Raw genomic sequence first — 22,718 nt, 5'->3', positions numbered from 1 at the left:
TTCCTACATTGTCTGAAACAGACACAAAATAAACTCCCTTCCAGAAAACAAACAAACAACAAACAAAACTGAGCTCTATACAACTGTGATTTCTTCTCTTAAATGTCTTTGTCTTCATCAATTGACTCTACTTACAATGTATTTGCCCCCTTAAATAAGGTGGAGCCTTGTTTCAATCAGTATATCTTCAGAAGAAATGTTCAGGAGAAAGGGCTGCTGAGCAAAGATGTGTAATTGCAACATTGCCTATTGTGATGCTGTGTGTCAGTAGAAGTCTGAAGGGTGGGGTATGCCAATGCTGGCCTCCTTAATTAATGCAAAGATGCCAGGGGGACAAACAAACAAAACCCTCCGACAATCTGCTCTTTAAATGCTTTCATCACCAGCTGATTCAAGGAAATACTTTCATAGGAGCCATTTACTCTCCAAATTAAGCAAGAAGCAAGGAATTTTCCTTCCCCCCACCCCTTCTTCATGAATTTATGGAGGGTGTTTGTTCAGCAGAGCACTTCGAACTACACAGTGCTTTCCTTGTTGACTGGATTCCAGCAGCAGCAGCAATTAACATTGGTTTCCTAGGCAACCATTTTGTACCCTACTGAGAAGAACCTTCTTGACAGGAGCATTCTGTCTTAAATTGTTTTGTTTTCCTTTTTTCACCAAGTGTACGGTAGACTGATTTGTCATTTCTTTTAACACACCATTATTGTACCCACGATGCTTCAAAGCAGAAACATTTAGTGGTTTTTACAGCCATATGGTTGAATTTACTGTCATTGCGTCTTGGTTCACTTTTAACAAGCTGCAAAAAATCAACAAAAATATGTGCCCTGGCATATGCCGATTTGCTTGCATTTTGTGCTCACCGTCCAACTGGTGAACCATTGCAGGTTTAAGGAGGCACAGCTGGTCCTGATCCAAATCCACAGGCTGCACATTCAGCAATTATTGGGGCTACCATCAATGTTACATCTTTGCTCAAGAAGCAGCTTAGAATTTTCAGAGCTCTTGAAAGACTGTCAAGTCCATCAATTTTGCTAATCAACTGGGATTTAGTAAGTTAATATCACAGAAACCACAGTCTGAAGAGGTACTGTGTATGGATCCTGGACCTGCCTTTAAAATTCTGCCATGATGAAGACTGAGAACAAAAAGGTCCTAGGGAAGGTGTAGTGTGAATGATCTGCTGGAGGAAAGCAAGGGGCTGGAGCAGCTATAAATTCTGAGCTGTACTGTAGAACAGCGGTGCAAGGCTAACTTAGACACCTTTTGTAAGGGACAAAAGCCTGAAAAAGTGTCTGGCAAACAGTGCCCAGCATTGAAGCTAGGAGGTATTCCAAATGTTTTCCTAAGTGGTGATACATTACCCATCTCTGTGTTCTTTGTACTGTATCTTTATGTCACGTATTCTTTTTTTTTTTTAATTTATTTATTTATTATGTATACAGAAGAGGGCGCCAGATCTCATTACAGATGGTTGTGAGCCACCATGTGGTTGCTGGGAATTGAACTCAGGACCTCTGGAAGAGCAGTCGGTACTCTTAACCACTGAGCCATCTCTCCAGCCCCCATGTCATGTACTCTTATACTATCCAATAATCAACAGCTTTACATCTTTGTAAGAAGTAATGAGATAAATTAGATTCAGAGAAGTTACCTTTCATGTTTCCTTCTAAATAGTTTGTAATCAGATCTACTTGAGTTATTTCTGAGTTATCGTTTTGTTATGCAAGTTTTCCTTATAAACCTTTCTTACCTGTGACCTGACTTTACAGCCAAGCTATTTTCATTAATTGTAGAAATTCATTGTTATATTGACATTAGTGATAAAATAAAGACTATCACAAGTTTAACATTCAGACACTAGTCAACTACTAGCAACTTCTCCAATGCTAAGCTGATGTTAATCGGCTGAAGTCCTAACATTCACAAAAGAGAAAAAAGAAATACCATGTATGCTCCCTGACTAATGCAACTTATGCCATAAGCTAAAAAAACCTTTGCTTCTCCAAGTTTTGAAGTTCACAAGATAAATAATATTTCCAAATAGCTACTTGCAATAAGCAGTATTATCCTTTCAACTATAGATGTCAATATTACCTTTTAATTGTGTGTGATAACTATGCAATTTATGTATAATACATTATTTTTAATCATCTCAACAGCCAATTTCTAGTCGTAAATTTGCATATGTATTGAAAAAGAAAAAGAGAAAGTGGAGAAAATAAGCAAAGAAAAAATTAAATATCTTTTACTCTCTTACCTATAGGAGGAGATTTCCTGCTGTTAATTGTCCTAGGGAGCTTTAAAGCTACCAAGCTCTTTGGAGCTCCATCTAGATGGCAGTCCAGAGTTGGGACTTGATGATAGGAATCCCGAGTAGATAGGACCCAATATTTATGCAGTCAGGTTTGAGACCAGAAAATTTAAAAAGAAAAAAAAAGACAGTGTTTTCTTCCTTCAGAATTTTGTCTTTGAAAAATACTTCTTCTGATCATCATTATACTCACAAATATTAACAACAATGAGTTATGATATCAAGAGATAGCCTAGAGGGGCTGGTCCCTCAGAAACCACTATCATGGTCGTTAGTTAGATATGGAGGTGGTTAGAACTGTCTGGACATCCTCCTTTCCCTTCAAATTCTTGGTGTGCTCTTATATAATAATGTAATTACCTAGCTGAGATCCCAAGTGCTATTACTTGTTCCATTTTGTGAGTGAAACTTAAAAGCACAGTGAGTTTGAATGAATTTGTTAGGATAAAATAACTAGAAGGTCAAAATTCTTCAGTACAAACCCATATTTCTCTGAACTAAAGACCTTAATAATTCCTTAATAACTTACCCTAAAGGATAGTTACCCCCTAAATAGGTAAAAATATGATGGGTGGATGGGTGGGTAAGTGGATAGATGGGCAGGATAGATGGATGGAAGCAATAGATATATATTTAAGAATGAATGAAAACTATCATACATGATTAAATATATGAAAATAATAGGTGTATATATATGACAAGAGTCATAGTTTTTATAATTTTATTTTTATTAGTTTGATTTTTTTATAACTCATACTTGGTCATTTGTGTTTCTTTGGTACATTTATTCTTAATTATCTGTGAACTTACCCAAACCCTGAGTGAATTTGCTCCTATCCCATGAGTCAGTCAGAGGAGATGCAGAATCCACCCAGGAGAGCTCTGATTACATTTCTCCTGGGGAAATAAGCCATCTCTTACTCTGTAGGGAACACTACTGTTGATATCCTGTTGATAAATTCCTTTGCTGCTTTCAAGGAAGACTGCAAGTTCACTGGGCCAAATGAAGCCCCCAGAGCTCCTGTTCATGGCCATGTATTTCCAAGTACACTGAAATTTTGAATAGAAGGTATATTATTTTCTATTTGAAAAGATTTAATAATGTTATTATTCCAAACAACTAGAAGACATTAGGTAAACCAATATGAACTTAACTTCCTAATATACTATCAGAGTATCTTTAAAATAGAATTTTTAAAATCAAAAATGGGTGCTGGGAGTTGAACCCAAGGTCTTATGCATGCGAAACAAACACGGTATCACTGAACTACTTCTCCAGCTCCTGATAAATTCTTTAAAAAAAATAGAAGTTTACTGAGACTTCCAAGATCATGTTAAAATTATTTTCTGACAATTATGCTTAAAATGTACATAAAACAAGTCACCTCGTTCATAGATTACATTCAAATGGAAACCAAAAGCACATTTCTAAATGAGTTTTGCCTCAAACAAAAACAAAAGAAATTCAAATTTCTTATGATTTCTCTTCCAAAATAAACAGAAACTAAATTACTGCTCACCAATGAAACATGATAATGTGTATACAGTGCGTTTTGTGTGGGATGAATGTGACTGCATGGACCAGAGGCATGCCTTCAGTTTTCTCCTCACTTGTCTCTACTGAGACTGTTTTAAAACCCCTTTATAAAATGCCTACAATGTTATTTTAGCTATTATGTATGAATCCATTCTGTATTATCAAGTTCTATTTTGTTATAAACAGTTAAACTAATTCTCAGTTGATACCAACATGCAGTCCTACACAAAAGACTGAAATATTATAGCAAAGCTCAGTTATAATTTTGTCCCATAAGCTAATGATAATTGTGCTTTTTAAATATTGTTTTCCAAATAAAAAGAGCTTTACCTCATATAAAAAGTTGTAAACTATAGAAAGTTAATTAATGCTCAAGTACTTATGACTCCAATTTAAATGATACTCTTCTGAAACATGTCAAATTCTTACAAAGTATATGAAGTAATTGTGCATTTTTAAAGTTGGCAATGATAGTGTGAAGTATGGATTGTTTCTAATTTATACAAATAATAGGAACAAAAACTTTTATGTTCATTTTCTACCCTTTCGCCAAAAAAAATCAAATCGTATTAAGTATCCAGTCTAGAAAAAAAGTCGGTGAGGAAGGCTTCAAGAATTGTGTGCGTGTCAAAAAAAAAACACCCAGGACTGTGATGGTTTACCAAGTAGATAGTCACATGTGTCTCAGTACAGTTCCCTGTGGGGTGTTCTAAATGCTGCTGGAGGATACTAAATATTACATCAGTGCTAAAAAGAAGATTCAGGAATGATCTATAAGACAAGGTTCATGCTGTCCCAATGTCTACTCTGTCTACCTCTTTTTTACTCCCAATTTTTTTTTTTATTTTTTTTTTTTTTGGTTTTTCGAGACAGGGTTTCTCTGTGTAGCTTTTTGCCTTTCCTAGAGCTCACTTGGTAGCCCAGGCTGGCCTCGAACTCACAAAGACCCGCCTGCCTCTGCCTCCCGAGTGCTGGGATTAAAGGCGTGCGCCACCACCGCCCGGCCACTCCCAATTTTTTTGTACCACACTGGAATACTAGAAGAAGCATTCTCAATGAACGACTTGTAAATGTTAGACTTGCACTGAACAATTAATGTATCTGAGAAATCCCAAATCCTGAAATTATTCTTTTTAAATGCTGTTGACAATTCTTGAAGCTATTTGGTTGACTTCTGGTCATTATGTGTTCTTCTGTTATTGTTTATTTGCAGAGGAGGTGTCTGCAAGAATAGTTCAAGTAGTCACGGCTGAAGCTGTAGCAGTCCTGAAAGGTGAACAAGAGAAGGAAACCCAGCACAAAGACCAGCCTGCAGCTCTGCCTTTAGGTAAATAAGAAGAGCCTAGGTCAGGGCAAGCATTTGCTGCCCCTTGTCACAGCATAAAGTCTACATGTTCAACAGATTCATTCTACTTTGTACATACTTTGTGCATGTGGCATTCACTTATCACCTCTGTTAGAAGCAGGAGGACCTATTTTGCACCCCTCGGTGAGTTCACTGGGTTGTTTTGATAGGCTTTAGGGTAATATGCTTTTTGTTAGACATGGTGACCCATTTTGTTTATTAAATCAGGATTTATGACTCCATGCCCATGAAGAAAGTGAACTGACACTTCAGTTATAGATGACTCTCTCTCCTTATGGGTTCAAGTACACAAAACCAGTAACCAGAGCTTTGTTAGAATCATCAGTGGCTTGAATCACATAGAAAAGACTGACCTTGTGATTTGAGAATTGACCACATAGCTCATCCATCTAAGAGCACTTCAATAGCCTTGCCTTTTCCCATGGTCATAAACGCCCTTCGGTGCCACAGAAGACTGCAACACATAATTACTGAGGAAGGCACTCAGCCAAAGGCTTGCTGCCCAGCACAGAGAGAAAGGTTGATCCAGCACTTCAATATAGATATATATTTTGATATACAAATACATAGATACAGGTAATAGATACAAAGATAAATTACAGATACATAGATAAGTGATATACATAGCTAAATGATAGGTACATAGATGAGTGGATAGACTGATACATATATATATATATATATATATATATATATATATATATATATACAAATTATAGCTAGATAAATGGAGAATGGGCAGATCATAGAGAGTTGGATAAGTAGATAGATAGATATATATGTATAAATGGAAGGAGGCTTTCTAGGATTCAGTTTTTCTATTTCATACATACATATGCACAACCTGCCAAAAGGCATGGCTTCTAAATCCTAAAAACATTTCCCTATTTTATAGCTCAGTGTATCCTTAAGATTTGTTTTCTTGATTAAGGGTCCTTGACATGTCTCCTAAAAATAAAGAATAAGAATATTTTCCTTTCCCAGATTAAGAGTTTAGAGTACAGTCAATATGTGTCATTCTGAGTGTTTTGATTATCAAGGACTATCTTTCTCATAAACAGAAATGGGGGGAACCCTAATTTAAGACATTAACCTTTAATCTATCATTCATTCCCATTCTTAATTTTCTCTGAAATAAAAATAAAATTTGAAATCATATGTGCCACAAATCCCAAAGAGTCAGGGAACTAAACATCTGTTGTCACAAAGCCACCTCGAAGGTGCCATTGTGTTAGGAAGCTTCAGTTCATAGAATCTATGAAATCTGTTTAGCCACTGGCATCAAGTGGGAACTGTTTCCTTTGAAGTTCCTTCCCTGTGTGGGAAGGTCATAAGGAAGGTAAGTGTCCAGGAGGACTTCAGAAAAGGCTCAGAGCCTTTCCCAACATACTCCCTCACTGTGATGCCAAAGCCAGAAGGTGGCCCAGCTCCCACTAGGTGGCTAGAGCTTGCCTGGTGGCCACTATAGGCTGTGCTGCCTTTACTTTTCCTTCCTGAAAGGGAAAGATACAGAAGACTTAACCTTAAACTGGAGGTGAAGTTTCATTTCAGATGTTTGCCAAACAATATGACTATGAATGATCCAGATAATTTTTGTTTCTAGACCCAGCAGAACATTCAAATTTTTGTTGTTTTTAATTAAACAGTTCTAATCCCAACCAAAATGCTGGTCTAGTTATGTTTTAATGTAGTATCTCAGGGCTAAATTAAACACATTATTAACTTTACAAGTTCAACTTGGGTTTTGTTTTTTTTTTTTAAACAAACGCAACAGAATTGTTTCATTGGTTTCTCACTTGTTTTTAATGGAGAAAATGATTTTGAAAAATATGAAATGTTAATCTTCTAAGTTGTCAACAGGTAAATCAGGTGAAAGATAAGAGTTTGATAGGAGTCTGTTTGCCGATGGGAGAGCCACTGGGCTGATAGAATTAACTGTTCTGTCTCGTGTCTTCATTTTTGACCTGTAGCAGCTGAAGAAACAGCTCATCTGCCACCTTCCCCACCACCATCGCCAGGCTCAGAACAAACAGTTGCTGTGGAGGAAGGTAAGGTCTTGACCTTATCGGGTTGGGCCCATCCAAAAGGGTAAATAATAAACTCCAGTCCACAGCCAGGAACACCAGTGCCAGGTAATGTAGATCAGGGATGGTGTTATTTCAGATAGTCAAGAAGAAAATAAGCCCATGAATGAAAATAGAATCAGTTTCTATGTACAATCAGAAGTATAAGGATATGGTAAGTATTACAAAAATGGAAAATATGACTATGTGAAGAAAACTGTGTGTTCAAGATGCTAGAATAACTATAAACAGTTAACTTAATGTGGAGATGTTGGACAGAAATGATATGGTCTTCTTATGACTGAAAAGAAATAACAAATATAATCCCCATGACAGTAGTAGTCAGAACTTTCTCATGGAAGTGCCAGAAATGATATATTTTACTCATGGTTATATTGCCAAGAACTTCCCCAGAGTCTGCCCCAAAGCAAAATCTCAAAAAAAATATTAATGAATAGACCAGGAAGCTAATGAATGAACAGACTGAGAGCAGTGAACTGGAAGACCATGGCTACTTCCCCGCTGAGACCTACTGCTATGTATCCATGAATACTTTTATGCACTAGCTCCACACAGAACACCACATCAGCATTTCAGTTCTCATTGACAAAACAGAGGGATGCTTTGAAGAACATTCATTCAGAATGTGAGATGAGAGACACTTGATTACACTGCTTCAGCAGAGACTCAGTCCCAGGACTCAGCATATACATAAAGGCTAGCTGATCTGTGTAAGAGGAACAGCAGCAGTTTGTTTTCAGTTTCAACACACAAAGGCCATTGTGTTCCTTTTCTCCTCCATTTCCTTTTATTGTCACTTCAGAGTTCATTTGCTATGTCAAAGATAAATAACATCATCATTAAATATTTATCATGTGATAATTCATAATCTGATTCATTTCAATATTTCCTAAATATAGAAAGCTAAACTACTCAACTGCATACTGTTAGCTCTGAGGCAATTTTTTTAGTCACAGATTTATAAGCAGTGCCTTTTCTTCGCAACAAGCTGTTTGTTAATTAAACTATCCCCCTCCTAATCTGATACCTGAAATAACATTAAACAAGCAAAATTATTCAATGAAAAAAATTTGCAACTGTAATTAATGTGCAACAGCGATTGTCTGTTGGTTAATCTTCTTAAATGTGGTGTACAATATCATTTATACATCTGAAAGATTCTCTTTTTTGCCTTACGCTTTTCCAGTCATCTGTACCATATTTACTGAGCACCTACAGGGCCCCACAAACTTCAAATTCTGAGCAAATGCTTGAGAACAAAACATTATCCATGCTTTCAAAGGGCAAACTGCTTAGTGAACAAGAATGGCATAAATAGGCTTACAAATAATTTAAGTGTGTTACCTCCGGGAAGGATAAAGACCAAAGCCTCCAGACAGAACAGCAAGGGGATCCTTCTTTCATTGTATTGCTAGTTCCAAAATAAAAGGGAAATATTGATAGATCACAGATGGAAAATGTGAGGCAGAGGAAACAAGATGCATAAACGCATACAGATAGATGAAAAAATGCTGTATTCTAAGGCAAGGAACCATGGCTGCCAGGTAGGGAGGAAGAGGGAAAAGATTAAGGAAATAGAGTGTAGGAACTAGCAGGAGCCAAGGGCCTAGATGTCATTCATTTCCTGCTGGATGCAGTAGGAAGCTGTGTACGACAATTGTACTGCTCTCAGGTCATTGAAAGTGTTTCTGAGCTCCCACTTAAAACCATTAGAGTGCCCCAGAACCCTATTAACCCAGAAAGGGCTATGATGTTGACAGAGCTGGCCCACTCCAAAAGTCTGCTTGACGTCCGGTTATTGACTCCTCTTACTCAATGGAAATTGTAGCAGAAAAGGAATTAGATTCCTCTCATCTATCTGGAGACCCAGCTGGTCTCTTCCTTACAGAAAACACAATGCACACAGTGAAAATATGAATAAATAAGACATGGATTCACTATCCTGTAAAGAATCACCTTCCCCACATTGGTCCAGTATATTCAGGGAAGACACTAGCTCACTTCTCATTGCAAACAATTCATAGTTATTTTCAAACCTTACTTTGTGTTTTCCTTTTTTTTTTCAAAAGAGATATTAAGGTACATAAAGATCTAACAATAGACCACCATATTTTAGTTATATGAAAAGATATATGTGTATATTTTATAAATGCTACATTATTCATTTAAATGGCACATGATAATCTCATCTTTAATGCATGAAAGATGTGATCAAATCAAAGTTGTATTAGTTATATCTAAAACCCCAATAAAATTAATGTTCAACAAATAACAGACTTTTAAAAAAATATTTAAAATAAAAAAGCCACTGAGAGCTACAAGAAAAAAAAAAGATGTATTCAGTTTCTTAATCAAATTTTCAATGAGTTACTAAAGACCCAGCCTGGAGTATTACTGACAGCAGGTCAGCTGGGAGAGGGAACAGGTGGGCTCCATTGCTTTGTCTGGGAGATTCTTTTTCCCCCAGGACACAAACTCTCCCAGCAGCTTTGAGGGCACAGTGACAACCACAACATACAAATATACAAATAGAAGAGAACGCTTGATTTCAAGTTGTGTAAATGGGCGATTCTGCGGACTCTTACTTCTTGAGACATTTTTTAAAAGTGTTCTTTCCTAAAGGGAAAGTTTCCATTGAAAATAATTTGACAGTCATCACTTTAAAAACATCCATATATAGCCAGGCTGTGGTGGCGCATGCCTTTAGTCCCAGCACTCAGGAGGCACAGCCAGGCAGATCTCTGAGTTCGAGGCCAGCCTGGTCTACAGAGCAAGATCCAGGACAGGCACCAAAACTATATGGAGAAACCATGTCTTGAAAAATAAAAAAAAAGTCCATTTATTTTAATTAAACTAATATTAGCATATCCCAGAATGTGTCCTTAAATGGGGAAATATCTAGAAGAGGTTTTATTGGGAAAAAGTTAACAAAAATTATAAGTAGCTCACCTAGGAAGAAAACCACGGCACTGTTATCGAGGGCTCTATTAGAATGTTTCCGCACTACCTCTGATTCTTCCTTGGTCTAGCCATAACACTTGTCATTTGGACTGAGCAGTTAGAACATGGAAGTCCGTGCAAGAACAGTAGAATACTCTGAACCAGGGTTTCTCCTGTCTTGTTAGATTCATCCAGAATTCCGGGTGTTATTTTTCCAGTGTCAGAGAGACAGCCACATAGTTATTGTTCTCTGAAAGTAGTTCATCTCCATGTCATTTGGGGGTGGCAGTAACCACCTGGAAACTGAGGAATCTTTGATCAAAGCTTGCATAGTGAAGAAAGATAATGGGGAATACTGGAAGTGGGGTCAGCTGCCTTCTGCTGTGTGTCATGATTCACAATAATTAGTCCTTGATATCCCATGAGAGCTAGATTCTCATAAATGTGACTGCAAATTTGTTCCAAAAAGGTCTGACCAACCAAGGCTGAGTTTGGAATGACAAGTCTTCCTTTTGCCCAATATGAAATTTTAAATATATTAATAGGAAGTTTAAATAAAAGCAAACTAAAAGAAAAATATTCCTCAGTCAAAACCAGCTAAATTTCATTCCTGAAGTCTGTAGTTATGCAAAAGGGCTATGTAAAAAGGCCAAGATTCACAAAGTCATCATATCCTTTTATATGTCACATTGTTAAATGAAGCAGATTATTTTGTGACAAAAATAGTTCCCAAAGCATGTTTACTTATAGTAGTGGATAAATGCATTCAATTGTTACCTTAAGCCATGAATTCATAAAATGAATTCACATTTTCCCTAAGTTTCTCAACTCCAAATTCAAATGTCAAATTAAGGTAAAGAAGAAAACTTGAAACTGAGCATATATATGGAATACCACATGCAAACATACATGTAGTCATACACTGGGTCAATACAATGGTTAATCTGGTAAAGGGCACTTGCCCCCAAGCCTGACAACCTGAGTCTGATCCCCAGGAACAAAACTGTAGAAGGAAAGAGCCAAGTGGTCCTCTGAATATCATATCACATGCATATGATAGCGTGCATCGCACCTGTAGGCAGCGCACACACACACACACACACACACACACACACACACACACACACACACACACACTTAAACAGGCTATTTTGTATGGTCACACATTATGCTTGGCAGTTTTATAAATGTCTTATCATTAACTTCATCCAGCAACCCGCAAAGATATTTACATGTTTTTGTCAGGGATATCATTGTTTACAATTGGATAAATGAGTCAGGTAGAATTTATATCTAAATATGAGTCTTCTAACACAGAATTCCATACTTCCCTAAAGCTATGTCCTCAGGGTTTTTAATCTAGGACTGTGAAAGTCAATTACCTTCAGACAGGAGTTCTTTTACAAGCTACTATTCTTATATGGATTTTTATAAAACTTCTCCCAAATACATACTCCATTCCTTATTTATTTATGTTTATATATTTATTTTTAATTACTTACCCACCCCTAGTGGGTGGTAACCAAAAAGCATTTTTACTTACTTGACAGTCTGTGAAATCGGCTGAGCAAGTTAGACATTTTATTCGTCATTTGCATGCATGAGAAGTCGGAGAGTCACTGGGGAACATGTGACTGACGAGGACAAACCAAAAACCTGTGGAGGGGACCCACTTGGTCCTCAGCCCCTGCATCTAGTCTCTGCTGCAGAACAGATCCTGAACAGCTTGTCTCCTCAGCTACTACTAAGAACAACAGACATCATTTGGGGATTATTTCCCAGAGTATAATAACTACCATTATTATGAGAAATTTCTGTGTACCCAACCAGGAATAACCTCCATGGGACTATCAATAACCAGTGTGCTGACTAATAACTAATATGCTGAAGGGTTAAAAGCATTCTCTCCACCGAGTGTTATTTTTAATCATGTTTGCAAATTTATTTCCAGTTGGCAGTACTTGAAAAAAAAAGTTACGGTCTTTACATTACAGTGTGTTTGAAAAATAAGGCTAGAATACTGGTTGTTTAACGTCTGAAAGCTGAAAGGTTAATACTGCACAGAGAGATATTACAGGTGTTGTTTCTGTCGTTGAGGGTGACAAACTTTAACTGAGGTCTAGATATAAGTAATTGTGATTAGTGATTACTTGGGTAACCTGAACAGAATTCTGAGAGACAGTGACCACATCAAAATTCAAATAGGGCACATCCTAAAGGTTCCTAAAGCTCATTGACTCATAGGAGAGTCCAGGCGGTCCTAAGCAGACTAATCTACCATGGGAACTAAGGAACTGTATTACTTGCTGGTTGAAATCATTATCTAAAACTTAAATTAACCAAAATGTTAAGTATTTGTACATGATTGGATAATCACAGTTTCAAACAGGAGCCTTTTTTTTCCCAGTCATTGAACAGACATGGTACCCTGACAACGTTTCTCTTTCTTAATTTCTAATTGGAATTTCTTTGAAAGAATGCATTTGTTTTGTGACGTTTTGTTTCTGTTCCAATATTTCTTTGGTTATTCTGAATTCCTGGAGAAGAATGCACAGATAATTTCCATTTCGCAGCATGGGTGTCGATTTTTTTTTATTCTTTTAGATCAATAGCAAAATTTCCTAAAGAGTAGTTTAAATTAAGTACCCAGAAAAGCATGCACCATCCTCTGCCTCCATCCTCCATCAGCCCCCGTTCGTCTCAGCCCCTCCCATCCTGCTGTGCTGCTTTGGTGACCCTTCATGTCCTCCTGCAGCCGTCTGTCTCGTCTGTCTGATCTCACGTCGGTCTTGTCCAGTTCTCCCTGCAGTTTCTTCCTGTGTGTCTGTCTGTAGATGCAGGGGCTGAGGACCAAGTGGGTCCCCTCCACAGGTTCCCCAGCCATGAACCTGCCACCGGCAGGGAGAGGCGCAGGCTTCTGGCCCCCTCCATCTCGGTGTCTGTGCCTGATGATGAGCCTTACAGTTCGGATGAGGAGTACTATGAGCATCCTTTGTTCCGCTCAGAGTGGACTGGTGTGCTCCCCAGTGTCCCAGCCCAGAGCGCAGAGGCCCACGTGGGCCAGCAGAAAGGTGAACAGGAGCATCGTGCCTTCTTCTGCTCCTCCTCCCCACCTGCAGCTCTGTCCACCATGCATCACGTTCCGTGTGCTTTCGTGTGGGCGGGGGATGGGCACGAGCTTGTTTTGTCCACATGACAGCGAAGTCCCTACGTAAGGAGTTTCCCACTGAAATGCCTCAAAATTTATATGAAATTTGTTACAGCAAACAAATGACCATTCCTTTTTATACTTTTTTATATATATATTATTTCCTATGGGGTGGGAAAGGAGAAGAAAAAGGGACAAGAAATAATTCAATTGAAGTATGGCACCTTTTTGTTCTTTGTCAATAAATGATTCAGTGAGAACATACTATTTACCTAAACTGAAGAAGATGAGCCTCATAATTGTTTTCCTCCTTAGATGTGGACTATTCTTAGGGCCAGCCTTAAATGGAAGTCACCTTTTTACAACTGTATTCATATGCGTGTTCTTAAAAAAAAAAAAAAGAACCCACTTAGAAGCGAATAGATGTTATGGGATGAATTTATGACTCCACATCAAGAAATGTGAAATGGTGGGGAGTTCTTAGGGGGCTGTTCTCAGCTCACCTCAGCAGAGCTGGGGGGAAATGAAGACTGAGAGTCGGAGCCTCCATCCCATAAAGCTGAGTCACCTATGTGCCATGTTGACTATCATGAGAGTGAAATTCATGGGCTGCTATTAACCTCAGATTTTAACTAGGGATTTTTGTGAAGAAGAATGTGTAGCTAAACTATTCTGCTTAGACAGGAGTATTTTCTGGTGAGGATGGTGACTTGCTGTGTGCAGAAGAGCTCCTTTTCCTGTAAGACACTATGTCATGGGAAAGACACAAGGACGGACATTTCCAAGGCAGCCAGGAGTCAGCCCACAGACTGCCAGCCACAACCAGGACAGTAAGGTTCTCCCAAAGTCATTTTGAAAACCAAAGACCTCCAACAGCTGAAGCCCCGAGAACTATGCTCAGCATTAAAAAAGACGAAGTACTTTTAAAACAGTGTGAACTTCAAGCGATTAAAATATATGAGAGATTTTTAATTAAGATGTAGGTACAGGCCGGGCGGTGGTGGCACACGCCTTTAATCCCAGCACTCGGGAGGCAGAGCCAGGTGGATCTCTGTGAGTTTGAGGCCAGCCTGGGCTACAGAGTGAGTTCCAGGAAAGGCTCCAAAGCTACACAGAGAAGCCCTGTCTTGAAAAGAAAAAAAAAAAAAAAGAGGTAGGTACAGAGGACACAAGAATACTTAATTCAAAATTTAAAAATTAAAGGTCAAAATATTACGTGGATCTGAAAATTTGTAAATTAACTTGGTTAGACTTCATCTAATAAGCAGGCCTTGGTGAAGTTAGATACATTTAAAGTTTTTTTAACTTTAGAATCAAAATGCATGCATTATAAAAAAAATTCTGAATGATAAGGAAGAATTGAAATTTTTAAAATATCCCTTCCAAAATTAAATTACAGGCACAAAAACGTCTGCATGGTAAATATGGAAAGATAGATGAGGGAGTTCTGCCACCCTCCAGGGTATTAGTATTTCCTAAAAAAGAAAATTTCTTCCCTTTCCACCTGTAATCTTTCCCACAGGGCCTTTTGCACAATGTCCAGTTGTTTCATGGAAATATCAAAAGAATCTTTCCACTGTAGACTTCTAAAACAGCTAATGTAGTTTCCCTTAACTTAATAAAGGTTAGAATGGATTCATTTATTTTGTGGACATTTGAAGTGTAAAGGAGAAGAAAAAATGAACAAAATAATTCATGGCCTTCAGAAGCTTGATGATTGCATTTAAAGGCTGACATTGTTTCCATTTATACCTTTGGGAGGGATATTTTGAGGAGTCTGAATGCCACTCAGTCATCTTTCCTTAGTGATTTTATTTTGAATTGCATAGTAAGATTATATTGCTAATATAATCTTTTTTTTTTCTTTTTCTTGGTGTCAAAAAGAACTATACATGAAGTGTTGCTGATTAAGTAGCAATAAAACAATTGTATTCAAGGGAAAAACACTTTTATAAATGATAAAGTTTTAACGTTAAAAAGTATTTTACGTTCAATCTTTCTTTTCCTTGTGTATTACATAATTCAATGGAGGCAACATAAATTGACCTTTAGCCCTTTTTCAGAAACACTGTATTTAGAGTGCTCTGATGGACTTTCTGATAAAACTCTTAAGCAATTGAGTAGGTAATGCTTTGAGGCCAAGCCTATTTTAATCCTAAAATTGTCTTGCAAAGATTGCACATTTTAAATAAAGCAATCAGGCATTCTTGTATAGGGACTTCCTGCATTGGAGAAAACACATGTCTAACCAATTGGAAGGCTTTTTTTCAGCACACCAGTACATCTGTCTTCTCACCATCTGCTGGGGCAGCACCATCTCTAATTTCCAACAATCCTTCCCACGTGCTCATCTTTACTGCCGTTCCCACTAAGAGTGATCAATCCATAAAACCCTTTCAGCTCTCAATTTTTAAAATGAATAGCAAGTCTTTCAATTAGAGTTTTCAAAGGCATTTCTATCAGTATATTATACATCATAATTTTCCAGTGAGTACATAATGTGTCTGTCATTCAGTTATTAATTCGCTCATCCAGATGGAAAAGGAAAATATACCTGATGCCCTGGAGAGGTTATTCAAACAGAGCTGAAAGTGTTCCACGAATAATATTTCTGTCCTTCCGTGGTGTATTGTTCTGTGGTCATGATGTCAACATCTTTTTCATCCCCAAGAAGAAGAAACGCTAGAGGGTGCGATGGCTGAGGGAAAGAAACCTGCTGTCCTTCCTGGAAAAGAGCACGGGGCTGCTAAGTCCTCAGACCACCTCCAGGGCCTCAGTGAGGGCCAAGTGGAATCTAGTGCAGAGGCGCAGATAGTTCCAGAAGACAGTGTAAAAGAGGTCCCGGAGGTGGCTCCAGATGTAAAAATCCCTTCCTCTCTCAAGGAAGGTGTGTGTCTGTCAGGATTTGCATGTGTGCCGCAAATGTGCTGCCATGGATTTCACTAAGCGAATGCCTTTCCAACGCTGGTCCAACGCTGGGTCTCCTCGTGGTCCTAAGACACCATTTCAGGCTTCGCGAGCAGAGACCGTGGCTTGTGCAGATGCTGTGAGAAGCTTGGTCGTCCCTGGCTGCAGCTGGTTGTCCTTTGCCATGATACAATACGCTTTGCCGCAGGCTAATGACGCTGTGTGAACTCTCTTGGTTTTACCCCCTCCCTCCTCATCGCCAGTGTTTGCCAGTCACATTGCTGATACATGTATATTTTTGTTTTTATGTTTTGGGACAGCAATCCATATGCTTTTTTCTTTTCAAACCCGAGAGCTGGGTTTTAGCACATACAGGCTTCAATGATAGGATCGCTTTTGTCTGCAGCCGCAGAGCGCTACGTGTTGTTTAATGCTTCAACAAACGCTGGTTTGGTTTCCTTCAGAGACCCTGTGGGTGCTTCTCTTGTTGTCTCTCCAGGGCAGCCAACCCCTTCATCATGCCTGTATCGCTTGAGTTTTCATCCATCCAGCTTTCATTGTGAGCTTAACGACTCCATTGCTCTCATTACAACAGGACACACAATTCTATCAGGTCATGGTAACCCATCTTCAAGAGATGGCTGAATTTTTATGAGTCACTGCCAAATCCTTTTCCGATGACTACGCTTAGCTCTAGTGACCACAGGAAGTCGTTTAAAAGAGACACTTGGGTTGGCATGCAAATAAAACCAAGACTCTGTCATTTATCTGATGTCAAGTATGTCTGAGGCCAATACTGGACAACGTTTTACCAGCTGGCCAGGTCCAGGGAATAAAATCAGGACCCTGGGGCGAAAGATATTGTAATAGTTGACTCATTTGGAAAATGCCTTGCTCTTGCGACTTCCCATTGTTATAATTCAGAAGCCGTGACTGCAAATTAAAATTTTAGATTAAGTACAAACTGGCTCATCAACTCTTAGGTCATGTATATAAAATTGGCAGCAGATGTTGACTTTAATCTCAGCTGTCTTCTCAAACTTTATGCCAGTAACTTTTAGTATCCCCATATGGGTCCTCACAATTTTTTATCAAGTTACCTGGAACTGCTAATACTTGAAGAATCATTATGTATTTCTTGGCATCTGCCCCCATGGCCTGCCAGCTTATTTTCAAGTGAGAAAACTCAAAATACTCAGTAAACATCCTTCATATATATGTTCTTGTACCCTCTTAACTAGTTCCTTGATGTGGATTAATTTCAACTTTTATCAATAGAAAAAAAGACGACTTTTCTTTTTCATTCTAATACACACCATATAGTGTGTGGAAGAGACCAAATAAACAAAAAGAATACGTAGTCTGAGGCAAACTCCTCTTATAATATGTACAAAATTCATTAGGAACAGGACTTTACTCAGTACTAGTATGTACAGAATCCAGTCCTGACATTCCATGCTCATTTTTCAGTGGGCAGCATGCTTGCATGGTCCATAGCTTCCCTTTTGCCCCTTCCATTCATTTCCTATTTGTAAGTATGATTTTTAAGCTTACTGCTCGAAAGCTGTTGCCTATTGTTTGTTTAAAAATCAACCCGGTTACTTCAGATTTACTTACAGCCTCGAAGATGGAATTCCCAGAGCAGCAGAAATTGACTTCCCCTTTCGCTGAGCCTTTAGACAAGGGAGAAAAGGAGTTGGAGATGCAAAGTAAGCCTGGTGAAGACTTTGAACATGCTGCCTTAGTTCCTCAGCCAGAGCCAACTGTCACTCCCCAAGATAAAAAGGATCTCCAAGGCACGGAAGGAGAAAAGTCGCCTTTTGCGCACACTTTTGGTACCAACCTGGAAGACATAAAACAGAACACAGAACCAAGCATAGCAGTACCTAGCATTGGCCTCTCTGCAGAGCCTCTGACTCCAAAAGAGCAGAAAGACTGGTTCATTGAAATGCCAATGGAATCAAAGAAGGATGAATGGGGTTTAGCTGCCCCAATATCTCCTGGTCCCTTGACACCCATGAGGGAAAAAGATGTGCTGGAGGATATCCCGAGATGGGAAGGGAAGCAGTTTGATTCTCCCATGCCAAGTCCCTTTCATGGTGGAAGCTTCACTCTTCCTTTAGATACTATAAAGAATGAAAGAGTCACAGAAGAACCACAGCCCTTGGCTCCTTTCTTCTTCCAAGCAGCTGACAAAACATCTCTGCAGGACACCAGTGGCCTAGCTACTGCCAAAGATAGTTCTGGAGATGAGAAGCCACAGAAAGATAAAGCAGACAGTGTGGTAGACGTCCCAGTCTCAGAAGCTGCCACCATACCCAAAGATGCTCATGGTCCAGTTGTGGAAGGCTATGTCACAGAAAGTGTTTCAGGGGAAGAAAAGGGTGCCACAAATCAAGAGAAAAAAGAAACTTGGACACCCAGCAGACAAGAACCTACAATCACTGAAAATGAACCGCAGACAAAGCTTGAGGAGAAATTATTGGTCTCCATCGAAGAAGCTGTGGCAAAAGATCACGGACCCTCCAAACTGAGAGATGATGAAACAGCTGTCATTCAGCCCTCCGCCGAGCGTTCTTTCTCCAAAGAAGAACAGAAAGGCCAAGAGCACGTGACCGATGAGTTAAAACAGGGCTCCTTCCCTATAAGTCTCGAACAAGCATTTTTAGATCCAGCCATGACCTCTGAGACCTTGGGGAAAATTACATCTGAGCCAGAGGCAGTAAGTGAGATGAGAGAAAGCCGGGGGCTTTTTGAGGAGACCGTAGCTGGCAAAGATAAGTTTGAAGGAGTTGGGGCCGCAACAGTAGCTGAGGTTGGCATGCCATTTTATGAAGATAAATCAGGAATGTCCAAGTACTTTGAAACATCTGCATTGAAAGAAGATGTGACAAAAAGCCAACAGCTGGGCAGTGATTACTATGAACTGAGTGATTCAAGAGGCAGTGCCCAGGAGTCCCTTGATACTGTATCTCCCAAGCATGGTGAAAAGGAAAAAGAATCCCAGCCCAGTGCTCCAGCACAAGAAGCAGGGTATAGCACACTTGCCCAGCGTTATCCATCTGAGTTACCTGAAGAACCAAGTTCTCCTCAAGAAAGAATGTTCACTATTGACCCAAAAGTTTACGGGGAGAAAAGGGACCTTCACAGTAAGAATAAAGATGATTTGACACTTAGCCGAAGTTTAGGGCTTGGTGGTAGGTCTGCAATAGAACAAAGAAGCATGTCCATCAACTTGCCTATGTCTTGCCTCGATTCCATTGCCCTTGGGTTTAACTTCGGCCGGGGCCATGATCTTTCCCCTCTGGCTTCCGATATTCTAACTAACACTAGTGGAAGCATGGATGAAGGAGATGATTATCTTCCCCCCACCACACCTGCCGTAGAGAAAGCCCCTTGCTTTCCGATAGAAAGCAAAGAGGAGGAAGAGAAAGCAGAGGAAGCAAAAGTGACTGGAGAGCAAACTATTCCAATTGAGACATCCTCTGAGACACCCTTCCCAGCCAAAGAGTATTACAAAAATGGTACCGTCATGGCCCCTGACCTGCCCGAGATGCTTGATCTGGCAGGAACCAGGTCCAGATTAGCTTCTGTGAGTGCAGATGCTGAGGTTGCCAGGAGGAAATCGGTCCCATCAGAGGCTGTGGTTGCAGAGAGTAGTACCGGTTTGCCACCTGTCACTGATGAAAACCAAGTCACTGCAAAACCAGACAGTCAACTGGAAGACATGGGATACTGTGTGTTCAATAAATACACAGTCCCTCTCCCATCTCCAGTTCAAGACAGTGAGAATTTGTCGGGAGAGAGTGGTTCGTTTTATGAAGGAACCGATGACAAAGTCCGCAGAGATCTGGCAACAGACCTTTCACTGATTGAAGTAAAGCTTGCTGCCGCTGGAAGAGTGAAGGATGAGTTCACTGCTGAGAAAGAGGCATCTCCACCCACTTCTGCTGACAAATCAGGACTGAGTAGGGAGCTCGACCATGACAGGAAAGCTAATGACAAACTGGATACTGTCCTAGAAAAGAGTGAAGAGCATGTTGAATCAAAAGAACATGCCAAGGAGACGGAAGAGGCTGGTGAGAAAGTGGAGCTCTTTGGATTAGGTGTAACCTATGAGCCAGTCTCCACCAAAGAACTGACAACAGCTGAAGATACATCACCTGAGAAAGCAGCAAAAGGTCTCAGTTCAGTGCCCGAGGTAGCTGAGGTAGAACCAACCACAAAGGCCGATCAAGGGCTAGATTTTGCTGTGAAGAAAGCTGAGCCTAGTCAGCTAGAAATCAAAGTCAGTGACTTTGGACAGATGGCTTCAGGGATGAATGTAGATGCTGGGAAAGCCACAGAGCTCAAGTTTGAGGTTTCTCAGGAGCTGACCCTCTCATCCAAAGGACCTCAAGAAGAGGATTCCTTCATGGGTGTTGAGTCTGGCCACATGAAAGAAGGTGTAAAGGTCAATGAAATAGAAGTGAAAGAGAAGGTGGCAAAGCCCGACCTGGTGCATCAGGAGGCTGTGGACAAAGAAGAGTCCTATGAGTCGAGCGGTGAGCACGAGAGCCTCACGATGGAGTCCCTGAAGCCTGATGAGGGCAAGAAGGAAACATCTCCAGAGTCATCTCTGATTCAAGATGAAGTTGCCCTCAAACTGTCTGTGGAAATCCCTTGCCCACCTCCTGTTTCAGAGGCTGACTTGTCCACTGATGAGAAAGCTGAGGTCCAAATGGAATTTATTCAGCTGCCCAAGGAAGAAAGCACAGAGACTCCAGACATACCCGCCATACCTTCTGATGTCACCCAGCCACAGCCTGAGGCAATTGTGTCTGAACCAGCAGAGGTCCCAAGTGAGGAAGAGATAGAAGCCGGAGGAGAATATGACAAACTGCTCTTCCGCTCAGACACCCTTCAGATTACTGACCTGGTTGCCCCAGGAAGTAGGGAGGAATTTGTGGAAACCTGCCCGGGTGAGCACAAAGGTGTAATTGAGTCCGTGGTGACCATCGAGGATGATTTCATCACTGTAGTGCAAACCACAACCGATGAAGGGGAGTCGGGGTCCCACAGTGTACGCTTTGCAGCTCTGGCTCAGCCTGAGGAGGAAAGGAGACCGTGCCCCCACGAGGAAGAGCTTGAAGTAGAGATGGCAGCAGAAGCCCAGGCAGAACCCAGGGATGGCTCTCCAGATGCCCCAGCTACCCCTGAGAGAGAAGAGGTTGCATTCTCAGAATATAAAACAGAAACCTACGACGATTACAAAGACGAGACCACCATTGATGACTCCATCATGGATGCTGACAGCCTGTGGGTGGACACTCAAGGTGTGCTTCTTTTTTCAATCTTCTCCCAAAATAAAACCCAGTAGCCTAGTGGGGAATTTGTTTTTTTCTCCTTAAACATTAAAAACAGGTCTCTATTTATAATACATTGTGTTAAGTATGTGAAGGCTTTTGTGCATCTGTCACTAATGTTCTCACTGTTCTTGTTGCTGTGGTTTGCTTTGATCCACAGATGATGATAGAAGCATCATGACAGAACAGTTAGAAACTATTCCTAAAGAGGAGAAAGCTGAGAAGGAAGCTCGGAGACCATCTCTCGAGAAACATAGAAAAGAAAAACCCTTTAAAACCGGGAGAGGCAGAATTTCCACCCCTGAAAGAAAAGTAGCTAAAAAGGAACCTAGCACGGTCTCCAGGGATGAAGTGAGAAGGAAAAAAGGTTCATTTCACAATCGCTTCTTTTCAAATGTGTTTTTTTTTTTAAATTAATTTCTTAATACTCTACTGAAAACGCAACTGCCTTACTGGTTACTTATTAAAAAAAAATTGTTCATTTTTTTGTTCCAAGTGTATTTTCTTTCCTGATGGTATGCTGTTTTGTGTTTTCTTATTCATAGCAGTTTATAAGAAGGCTGAACTTGCTAAAAAAACAGAAGTTCAGGCCCACTCTCCTTCCAGGAAATTCATTTTAAAACCTGCTATCAAATACACTAGACCAACTCATCTCTCCTGTGTTAAGCGGAAAACCACAGGTGACTTGTTTGATTCTGCAATGTGGCTGGCAAACATAGATGTGTATTTTATTTTAATCTCATTACTGTAGAAGCTTCTTCATTTTGTTTTACTTCCAAATCTCAGCAATCATGAACAATTTCGCTATTAAGTGTCTTGTATCATTATTCTTTTTTTTTTCCCTCCCTGCAGAAGAGGTCATGACCATCTGTTTCTTTGTCATGCTCAGACATAACAGTGCGTGATTGTATCTTGGCATTGTACTCTAGTGTCACGTTCTGGGGATCCCTATTTTCATTCTGTGTGTTTGGTTAGACGATGGCGATGAATTTAACCGTGGTATGCATTCTCATTATTTTGCTTATTTATCTCCTCCATGCTTAAATCCATGTATATTTGTCCTATTTTCTCTAT

General features: G+C 39.8%; 1 protein-coding gene across 34 annotated transcripts in view; it reads left to right on the top strand.

Moving 5' to 3' along the window:
• The window catches only part of Map2 (microtubule associated protein 2), a 280,850-nt gene that overhangs the window by 226,315 nt on the left and 31,817 nt on the right, over positions 1–22,718 (top strand). For 15 of the 34 annotated variants that reach the window (XM_076550221.1, XM_076550225.1, XM_042260210.2 and 12 more), the window contains 2 exons: positions 5,068–5,181; positions 7,191–7,268. In XM_076550221.1, coding sequence (XP_076406336.1) covers positions 5,068–5,181; positions 7,191–7,268 — 192 coding nt within the window. Of the gene's footprint in view, positions 1–5,067; positions 5,182–7,190; positions 7,269–16,063; positions 16,280–17,906; positions 21,615–21,804; positions 22,012–22,189; positions 22,325–22,718 lie in introns of all 34 variants that reach the window. The other 19 variants (XM_076550204.1, XM_076550209.1, XM_076550212.1 and 16 more) reach the window with 4 other exon arrangements.

Source organism: Peromyscus maniculatus, chromosome 13 (genome assembly GCF_049852395.1).
Source record: "Peromyscus maniculatus bairdii isolate BWxNUB_F1_BW_parent chromosome 13, HU_Pman_BW_mat_3.1, whole genome shotgun sequence".
Classification (NCBI taxonomy): Eukaryota; Metazoa; Chordata; class Mammalia; order Rodentia; family Cricetidae; genus Peromyscus; species Peromyscus maniculatus.
The sequence above is the reverse complement of the archived record's forward strand: the minus strand, read 5'-3'. Positions and strand labels throughout refer to the sequence as shown.